General features: G+C 32.0%; 1 protein-coding gene across 1 annotated transcript; it reads left to right on the top strand.

Moving 5' to 3' along the window:
• Positions 1-9,813: 9,813 nt before the first annotated feature.
• On the top strand, positions 9,814-10,388 carry LOC120195573 (RING-H2 finger protein ATL78-like). Its single transcript, XM_039197555.1, has one exon. It carries the CDS (start codon positions 9,814-9,816, stop codon positions 10,348-10,350), a length of 537 nt encoding a protein of 178 aa, XP_039053486.1. The 3' UTR covers positions 10,351-10,388.
• The last annotated feature ends 470 nt before the right edge of the window (positions 10,389-10,858 follow it).

Here is a 10,858-nt window from a genome sequence, read left to right as displayed (position 1 = left end):
ATTTGAGGCAAGAAAGGAGATTTGAGTGTTTGAGGAGGTGAGAAACGGTTTGAAGAAATATAAGGGTTTTGGGAATTTGGGGTGTTCTGCCCGATTTTAACAGAACCCCAGGGGGTATCGATTCCCCTGTGGGGGAATCGGTTCCCTTCAAAGGGGGAATCGGTTCCCTCAGGGGGGATCGATTCCCTCTGCACCAAAATGCTAAAATCCGATTTTTTAAGCACAAAATGCTAAATTAATCTTTTCTAGTGGTATTGGCAATCATATATCAAAATAATTATGTTCAAACAATTAAATTAATCTTAATCGATTTTTGATCATAAAATTAATTTTCACTAAGAATCACAACTCCCCTAACTAATAGCAAAAATTATTATAAGTATTTTTCAAGATTTATTAAAAGTGCTAAATTATTTAACACTAAGTGAAGATAGTTGGTCAAACCTAATTCTCTCCTAAGTGTCCAAATCTTTCCTTGTCTAAGGGTTTTGTAAAGATATCCGCTAATTGGTGCAAAGTATCAACAAATTCTAGAACTACATCTTCCTTAGTGACATGGTCTCTAATGAAGTGATGTCTTATTTCAATGTGCTTAGTTCTAGAGTGTTGGATGGGATTTTAGTGAGACAAATAGCACTAGTATTGTCACACTTGATAGGAATGGTACCTACTTCAATTCCATAATCAAAAGTTGTTGTTCATCCATAAACTTGTGCACAGCAACTATCGGCTGAAATGTCCGCTTCAGTGGTAGATGCAACACATTTTGTTCTTTGAAAACCAAGAAATCAACATATTCCAAGGAATTGACAAGTACCGGAGGTTCTTTTCCTATCTAATTTGCATCCTTCATAATCCGCATCAGAAAAGGCATGCAAGCTAAAGCTAGAGTCTCTAGGATACCAAGTCCTAACTAGGAGTGTCCTTAAGGTATCTAAAGATTCTCTTAACAGCTAGTAATGTGATTCCTTAGGATATGATTGAAATCTAGCACATAAGCAAACACTAAACATAATGTCCGATTACTTGCAGTTAGATAAAGCAAGAGCCAATCATTACCTATATAATTTAACATCTACACATTTACCTCCTTATCTAAGTCAAGCTTTGTGAAGAGCTCATTGGAGTGTTATGAGGTTTCCCATTTTCAGTCCAAACTTCTTGAGCATATCTTGACGTACTTAGCTTGTTAATGAAGATGCCATCTTTTTTTGCTTGATTTGGAGTCCAAGAAAAATAGAGCTCCCCCATCATGCTCATCTCAAACTCACTTTGCATTAGCTTAGAAAATTCTTGGTCAACCTTTCCTTTTAAAAAATCTTTTTCAATTAAAAATTTGACAATCTTTCATACCAAGCTCTAGGAGCTTGTTTTAAACCATAAAGAGCTTTTGTCAATTTTAAAACATGATCCGGAAAATTTGAATCTTCAAAACCTGGAGGTTGTTCCACGTACACTTCTTCTTTTATAAAACCATTTAAAAATGCACTTTTAACATCCATTTGATATAATTTAAATTCATTGAAACATGCAAATGCCAATAACATTCTAATTGCTTCCATCCTAGCTACGGGAGCGTATGTTTCATCATAGTCTATGCCTTCTTCTGAGTATAGCCTTGAGCAACAAGTCTAGCCTTGTTCCTCACTATATTACCACTTTCATCAGTTTATTTCTAAAAACCCATCTAGTACCTACAGTAGATTTATTACTAGGCCTTTCAACTAATGTCCATACTTTACTTCTCTCAAATTGATTTAATTCTTCTTGCATAGCCATAATCCAATGTTCATCTTTTAATGCTTCTTTGATGTTCTTAGGCTCTATGCATGAAATAAATGCAACATAATTACAGATATTTCTAAGAGAAGATCGAGTAGTTACCCCTTTTGATGGATCACCTATTTCACCATCCTTGACATAGTTGTACTCTCTTGGAAAAGATACTTCCCTTTCTTCAATGGTTGGATTCTCGAGGGGATCATGAGTTTCTTCATCTTTTGTTTCTTCCTTTGATGATGATTCTCCAACGTTATGTCTAACGTCATTTGCTTGTACAATACCTACATCATCATTAACAGAAGAATCCTTCCTTAGAAGGGGATTATCATCGAAAACAACATGTATAGACTCTTCTACAACTAAAGTTCTTTTATTAAATACACGATAAGCTTTAGAATTTAAGGAATAACCTAGAAAAATTCCTTCATCACTTTTAGCATCAAATTTGCCAAGATTTTCTTTACCGTTGTTTAAAACAAAACATTTACATCCAAAAGGATGAAAATAACTAATGTTAGGCTTTTTATTTTTGAGAATTTCATATAGAGTTTTCTTTAAAATTGGCCTAATCATTACTCGATATACAACATAACAAGCGGTATTTGTGGCTTCCGCCCAAAAATATTTTGGCAAATTATTTTCACAAAGCATGGTTCTAGCCATTTCTTCTAAAGTTCGATTTTTCCTCTCAACAACTCCATTTTGTTGAGGGGTTCTAGGTGCTGAAAAATTATGGCTAATACCATTAGAATTACAAAACTCAATAAATCCAAGATTTTCAAATTCAGTTCCATGATCACTTCTAACACTAGTGATAGAGTAACCTTTTCCATTTTGGATTATTTTTGAAAATGTGATGAAATTTTCTAATGCTTCATCTTTAGTACTTAAGAATAGAACCCAAGTGTATCTAGAATAGTCATCTACCAAGACAAATGCAAAAAGATCTAAATGGATCAATTGTAATACTCTACTAGTTGATACATCATTAATAGATTTAAAAGAAACTCGTTTTTGCTTTCCTTTAGCACAAGCATCACAGATTTTATCATTATCAAATTTAAGCTTAGGCAACCCTCTTACTAAGTCTCCTTGAATTAACCGTTGCGAAACACTCATACTAGCATGACCTAGTCTCCTATGCCATAACCAACTATCATGCTCATCCTTAGCAACTAGGCATAAATTAGTCATATCAATAGAATCTAAATGCACCATGTAAATGTTTCCTATTCTATGACCAACAAGCATAATCCGATTAGATGCAATGTCAATGACTTTACAACCATTAATTTCAAATAAGACATTGAATCCTTTATCGCATAATTGACTAATACTCAATAGATTATGCTTTAATCCATTCACATATAAAACATTCTTAATTTGTATGGAAGAGGTATTACCTATTGTACCAATACCTTCAATATGACCTTTTGAATTGTCTCCAAAAGTCACTTCTCCTCCATTTTTGGCGTTAAGCTCAATGAACCGGCTTTTGTCTCCGGTCATATGTCTTGAGCATCCACTATCAAGGTACCATGAATTTGAATTTGTTTCCCGTGCCTTGTAGCAATGCTCCTTTCCCTACAAACATAGATTAATTTTGATTTTTGGTACCCAAATTCTTTTGGGTCCATATTCATTAGTTTCCAAAATCCTAGTCCCCTTAGGTATCCATTTGTGTAGGATATTTTTATCTTTAGTAGTAATGAGTTCTTTAGGAACCCACATACTTCTAATGATTTTTTCATTAGAGGTTCTTTGGGGACCTCTATGATTGTAGTTTCTAAAACTTTTTCTAACAAAGTTGGATTTTGAATTTCCACCTTTTTCAAAATGTTTTGTTCCAACTTTATCAAAAGAAGTTTTAAGATCATCAATTTTCTTTTGATGATCATCATTGATCTTTGAAAGTAAATTTTGCAAATCTAAATTTTTCTTTTCAAACTCTTCTAGTTTGATTTGCAAATCTTTGATTTTACTTTCAAGACCGTTGTTGGTTTTGGATATGAGTTTGTTTTTATTTTTCAATTTTGAAACATCATTTTTATATTTTAAAAACAATTCTCATAATCCGAAGCCAACCCATTGTACTCCTCAAATAACTCATCATAAGATAAATCATCAAAATCGGATGAGTTAGAGATTACCTTAGAATCTTCCCCGAATGTCATCAAGCACAAGTTTGCTACTTCTTGTTCCTCTTCATCGGAAATTTCTTCATCGCTCCATGTAGCCACATGAGCCTTGTGCTTATTCTTTGATTGACCCTTTTTCTTCAATTGTGGGCAATCATATTTGACATGCCCCGGCTTTTTGCATTCATAGCAATGATTGGGTCCTTCTCTTTTGGTTCATTTTTGAGGCCTTCGTTTCGTTTGAATTTTCTTCCTTGGTAAGGTCTCATCATTTTTTCTGAACCGGAAATTTGTCTTCATCGCTCCATGTAGCCCAATGAGCCTTGTGCTTATTCTTTGATTGACCCTTTTTCTTCAATTGTGGGCATCATATTTGACATGCCCCGGCTTTTGCATTCATAGCAAATGATTGGGTCCTCTCTTTTGGTTCATTTTTGAGGCCTTCGTTTCGTTTGAATTTTCTTCCTTGGTAAGGTCTCATCATTTTTCTGAACCGTTTGGCAAACATGCCATTCCTCGTCTCATCATCATATTAGAATCACTCTCATCTTTTTTGGATTGAGAGCAACTCCAATTTTTCTTCTTCTCCTTTTCCTTTGGGTCTCTTCAACTTTATCAAGGTCCACCTCATCTTCGAGCATCATCTCATGAGTAAGGAGTGAACCGATAAGTTCTTCAAGAGTTAAGGACGATAGGTCCTTAGACTCGATGATTGCCGTCTTCTTTGATTGCCATGATTTTGGGAGGGAGTAGACTAACTTTCACAAGCTTTTCATTGAGATGATCTCTCCATATAATTGAGACCATTGACAATCCTTGAAAATCTATCTGTCATAGCTTGATGTCTTCATTTGGTTTCATCCTGAAATTTTCATAGCTATGCGTAGAATACTAATTTTGATCTTTACCTCATATGTACTTCATTGTGACTTGAAGTTTGTCCCATATTTCTTTGGCGGCTGTACACGATGAAACTCTTCCGATTCATCTGGTCCAAGAGCACAAAAAATAAATTGGATGGCTTTGGAGTTGAGCTGGAACATTTTTGTCTCTCCTTCACTCCACAACCTTGGATGAGTGAGAGGTTTGATATATCCTTCTTCTACAGCATTCCATGCTCCCATGTCACTTGCTTGAATGAAGTACATCATTCTATTCTTCCAATAGGCATAGTTAGCTCCATTGAAGAAAGGAGGCTTGTTGACGGCATCGAATCAAGACCGAGTCGAAGTTTGAAGCGGAGGCCATTGGTGACTTTAATAATCGATAACTCTTCCCGAATCGACTCAAGAGGCGAAAACCTTCAAATGAGTTAGGCTCTGATACCAATTGTTGAGTTAATCGATTGACGGAATCGGCCAAGAGGGGGGTGAATTGGCAATTAAAATTTTTTGTGGAAGCTTTTGCAAAATTGAAAGTAATTGCACAGCGATTTACAGTGGTTCGACTTTCTCAAATAAGTCTACGTCCACTACCTTAGCTATCCACACTAAGGATTTTCCAACAAATTCACTAATTTGTTCTTTCTTTGAGGCCAAAGAGATAACCTTACAATTCCCTCAAGAGTATACCCCAACTCTTGAGAACATTTTTTCCCAAAGAGAAGATTACAAATTTGCAAACTTACAAGAAAACCTCACAAGGTAAGATGTTTGCACAATTCTAGAACAAAGAAAAGAACACTCAAAGATGAATACAATTGAGCACAAAAAGTGTTCTTGAAAGCAAAATGAATATTGAATGAAAATAGGCTTGAATGCTCAAACTTGAGGTTTGATGCTTTCCTTATTCCTCGACCGTTGTACAAGGGGGGAATCGGTACCCCCTTGGGGGGGATCGGTTCCCTCCGAGCATACTGGAATTCTCGGAGCCAAAACCATTTAGGGGGAATCGGTTCCACCTATGGGGAGAATCGGTTCCCTCTGAGCAATCTGTAATTTTTGGCTTTGAATTGGTTCGAAATACTTTGTAAGATTATTTTGAAATTGTTTTATGATTAAAACTTAATTTTACACTTAAGTAAGGATTAAAAATGATTTTTGAAATATTTGGAGTAATGTTTTGATATTCGAATAGTTATATCGAATATACTTAGAAAATCATTTGGAAAATCTTAAAATCTATTTAACTTAATTTGTTATATCGAAATATCAAAATATTTCAACAGATATTATTTTTAACAACAATTACTAATGTTTATTGGCTTTTAAAATTAATTTTTAAAAATATTAAAATAAACTTTTAATTACAATTGAGAGATCAAATGAATTATTATTCACATTTTTTTAAAAAAATAAAAATGCAATAAAAAAGAATTAAAAATGAATAAAATTCAATAAAAATATAATGTAAAGCTAAAAAATATAACCTCTTTATTTAAAATATTCTTTTTAATATTAATTTTAAAAAATATTAATTAAATATTAAATTTCAATTTTATTAAAAATGAATAAACATTATTAACTGTTGTTAAAAAATAATAATTAATGAATAATAATTCATTTAATCCCTCAATTGTAATTAAAAGTTTATTTTAGTCAAATTTATGATTGTAAAACAGTCGTAGGTGTGGAAAGCTACATGAATCAAATGAAAATTCGATCTTACAAAGTCAATAACTCAAAATTGTCTAACTGCCGTCTAAATATCAACTCAATTATACCACGAATAAACATCCGATCAAAGAGTTGATCTTTTCTGCTCAATCTACACAAAAATTGTTTTCTCTCATCATTTTCTCCCGCGTATGAGATCCTTTCTTTTTCAATTCTTTTCTGTTGAATATAGTTGCCAACGTGCACAAAAAAAAAATCAAAAGTAGAGTTACTTTTATTGCAAAAGTCAATTGTAATTAAAAGTTTATTTTAATATTTTTTATATTTTTAAACAATTAATTATTAAAGTCAATAATTTTTTCAAAAATATATGAAATTTATAATTTTTAAAATTATAAAATATTTATTATCATCATCATCATCATTTTGTAAAACAAATAATAGTTATAAAACTTTTATAAAATTATTCATATTTTAAAATACTTTTAAATATTCTTTTACAAATTATTTTATAACTCGACAAATTTTGATTTTTGCATGAAATTATACAATACATATATTCTTTTGTATGAATGTTATAAAAAGAAAGAAGCTCATACGCGGGAGAAAATGATGAGACAAAACAATTTTTGTGAAGATTGAGCAGAAAAGATCAACTCTTTGATCGGATGTTTATTCGTGGTACAATTGAGTTGATATTTAGACAATAGTTAGACAATTTAGACAATAGTTAGACAATGTAGTTTTCCACACCTACTACTGTTTAACAATTATAAACTTTACTTTAGGTCTTGAGAATAGAGTATTTTAAAATTAATTGTTTAAAAATATAAAAAAATATTAAAATAAACTTTTAATTACAATTGATGGATCAAATGAATTATTATTCATTAATTAATATTTTTTAATAATAGTTAATAATGTTTATTCATTTTTAATAAAATTAAAATTAAAATTTAATATTTATTTTATATTTTTAAAATTAATATTAAAAAGAATATTTTAAATAAAGAGGTGATATTTTTTTAGCTTTACATTATATTTTTATTGAATTTTATTCATTTTTATTTATTTTTAAAAAAGTGAATAATAATTCATTTGATCTGTCAATTTTAATTAAAATTTTATTTTAATACTTTAATATTTTTAAACAATTAATTTTAAAAGTCAATAAACATTATTAACTGTTGTTAAAAATAATATCACAAAAAAATAAATAGATAAAGTTGACGTTTTTGTACAAATATCAACCTAACAGAAATTAATTACATGTTAGGCACAAGTTTAAAATTATTTACAAAATTAATACCCGAGTTTTTTACACGTTTAACAAAGCGCGTTACACTCGAAGGATTATTTATCCAAATAACCTACGTTGGTCGCCATATGCTCGAATGACGATTACTTAAATTTCTTTAAGTAATAACGATTACCTATATCGGTAATTACTCTTTTTGCCGAAGACGCACTGTGCGACTTATGTAAGTCGTTCGGAGCACATGACGACCTATGTTGATCGTTTGAAGCAGTCGGCGACCTCGTGTATTACTGTAGAAATCACCCCAAATGAAAAAATAATTCATAAACTACATTATTCTATGTTTTTTTCCTGTTGTATTATTTCACCGATTTTGCCATTTTCCTTGGCTATTGGATGGTGATTTTTTTCCTTTCCACATATGATTTATAATTATTTCAGTGAAAATAATGCCAGTGTTGGGCTCCCTCGAAACGTTAATCTCATTGCCTCTTTTTCTTTTCTTTTTTTCCCTTTATCGGACATTAGCATTTATTAATATCGCTTTTTGTTTTAATAAAAATAATAATATCGCTTTCTGTTACCTTTTCCCTGTTTGCCTTCCACTTTCAGTTTATCAACGGACAGGACAACCGGTTCGAACAAAAACAGAATTAAAAAAAAATAGGGTGATTGATTTTTTTCTATTATAATTATAAGATAATATTTAGGTTTAAATATAAAAAAAGTGTTTAAATTATAGTGGTTTCACAAATAAGTGTCTAAATTATTTTTTTAATAATTTCGGTGTCAAACGTTATCACTTTAGATGTTTGGACCGTCAACAGTTTTAATTTTCTCCGTCAAGTGGCATGTGTCACAATATGGTAATTGTAAAATTTTTATTTAAAATTATATATGTATTTTAAATAGACACAAAATATTTGAAATAATTCCAAAACTTTGAAAACCTTCATTTCAACCCCAAAAACCCTATGAAATTGTGATCGATCAATGGCGAATCGGCATTTTATACCATGTGAACCCTAGGATAAAAATAGTGATCTCACACGATTCTGATGACCAATCGACGACAACTACGACGGCGTATGACTAGGAGGATGACATGGAGTCCGTTGATAGCAGTGGTCGTGGCCAGAAAGGGTAGTAACTACGGGTTAAGGTTAGGATTTTGAAATTTAGGGATTTGAAGGCTTCTTTATAGTTTAAGAGAAATTATATATTTTTTAATAAATATAATAACATATTTAATATTCTTTTAAAAATAAATTTCAAAATTGCCATAGTGTCACTTAATGGAGGAAATTTACGTCGTTGACGACCTTGGCATCTAAAATGGTAACATTTGTAACGTTAAGCACTGAGATCATTTAAAAAATAGTTTATATACTTATTCGTGAAAAACACTATATTTTGGATACTTATTTTATAGTTAAGCCTAATATTTAATAAAAATAAATATTTTTAAAAAAAATAAATTAATATATTTAAAAAATTAACATTCTGAAACATAAATCCACACTCATTATTAATTTTCATCCGCTTAAAAAATATTAAATTTTTAATTTTTAAATTTGACATCCTAAAATAATATTTTCTCTAAATTGACGCCCTATTTTAACCACTGATATCACTTATTGAGTTGGAGAATAATTTCTAATATGTTGTATGTTTCAGGTTGAAATTAATTCATGTCATTATCATCTTTCTTAATAATTCAACCATATCCAAAGCATACAACGGGATTCGTTTCACGTTTACAAGTGTTTAGACTTTTTCTTTAAATGGGTACACTTAAATCAAATACTACCAATGAAAATTCAGATAACACGAGTAGCGGTCAGTGACTAGATTTTCCATGGAAAGGATCAATGGGTGGAGAAAAATACATGCTACTTTTCTGGCAGCTGAAAAGTTAAATTGACCTTGGAGTTGCTATTTGTAATTATCCACCAGAAATAAGATTTGAGTGATGGACTTCCCACCTCTTAATTCACTTTTTTTATGTATATAATACTTCAACGGAACCAATTCCTTCAACCATCTGAACCAAAAAAGAAAAACACTAGGAAATCAAATAATGGCAACTTCAGTAACATCCATCCATTTCTCCCAGGAGTTGCTTCAAAGCTTCCACTCGAGAAAATTTCTCTTACACTCCTCTCTTTACCCAGCTGAAGGGCACAGTTATTCCATCAATGAAACCTTGCTTACAAATGCATCCGTTGTTCTCTTAGCCCTCGTTTGCACCATCATTTCCGCTTCTGGCTTGTTCTGTATGGTCAAGTGTGCAAATAGAGGCTCATCTTCTGTTGCTGCTTCTTCTGAGCCAGAGTTAGCCGATGCAGGAGTTGAGCACAAAGCCTTAAATTGCTTCCCGATCATAAAATACGCAACCGGGCCGAAACTGCCGGGCCTGGACACCGCTTGTGTTATATGCTTGTCGGAGTTCACTGCCGGGGAGCGTCTCCGTATTTTGCCAAACTGCAACCACGGATTTCATTCTAGTTGTATAGATACATGGCTTGGTTCACATTCTTCATGCCCTACGTGCAGGCACTGCCTGACCGAAACCTACAAGATTAATATGGAAAGCATGCATTCAGTGGAACAGTGAGCTAAGTTTGCACCAGGGAAATGCAATGTGGCAGTGGTAAAGAGAAAGCATTATTAATAGAAATGATTAAATATGAAAAGCGATCAACACTATCGTGAAGGAACTTGAATAGTTTAGAAGCACTTTACAGTGTTAAGAAACAATATATAGCAAAAAGAAAAAGAAAGAAATAAGTATTAATGTCAACTATGGTCAGAATTTGCAGTTGTTTCCGGAGAAGTAGAAATGAAGTGAATGGTGATACCTAGCAACATTTTTTTTGTCTCCACTAATAAAATAATTTATTAAGAATAGCCACTAAAAGGACTACAAATGACAAAAGTTGACATATCCATAGATCACTTCAAAACAAAAATATAAGCTAATATCTCAGTAAGTACAAGACAGAAACCAATGACTACCTGAATGCTTTGTGTGTTTTTGAACTAAAATTGTTGGTACAAGCTGGTGTAGTGATGAGTAGGCAGTGAACACTCTCCCAAGACCACCGGTACATACAAATTTGAGT

This window comes from Hibiscus syriacus, unplaced genomic scaffold (genome assembly GCF_006381635.1).
Source record: "Hibiscus syriacus cultivar Baekdansim isolate YM2019G1 unplaced genomic scaffold, ASM638163v2 tig00117016_pilon, whole genome shotgun sequence".
In the NCBI taxonomy this organism is placed as follows: Eukaryota; Viridiplantae; Streptophyta; class Magnoliopsida; order Malvales; family Malvaceae; genus Hibiscus; species Hibiscus syriacus.
Note: the sequence above shows the minus strand (reverse complement) of the source record. Positions and strands in the feature narration are given on the sequence as shown.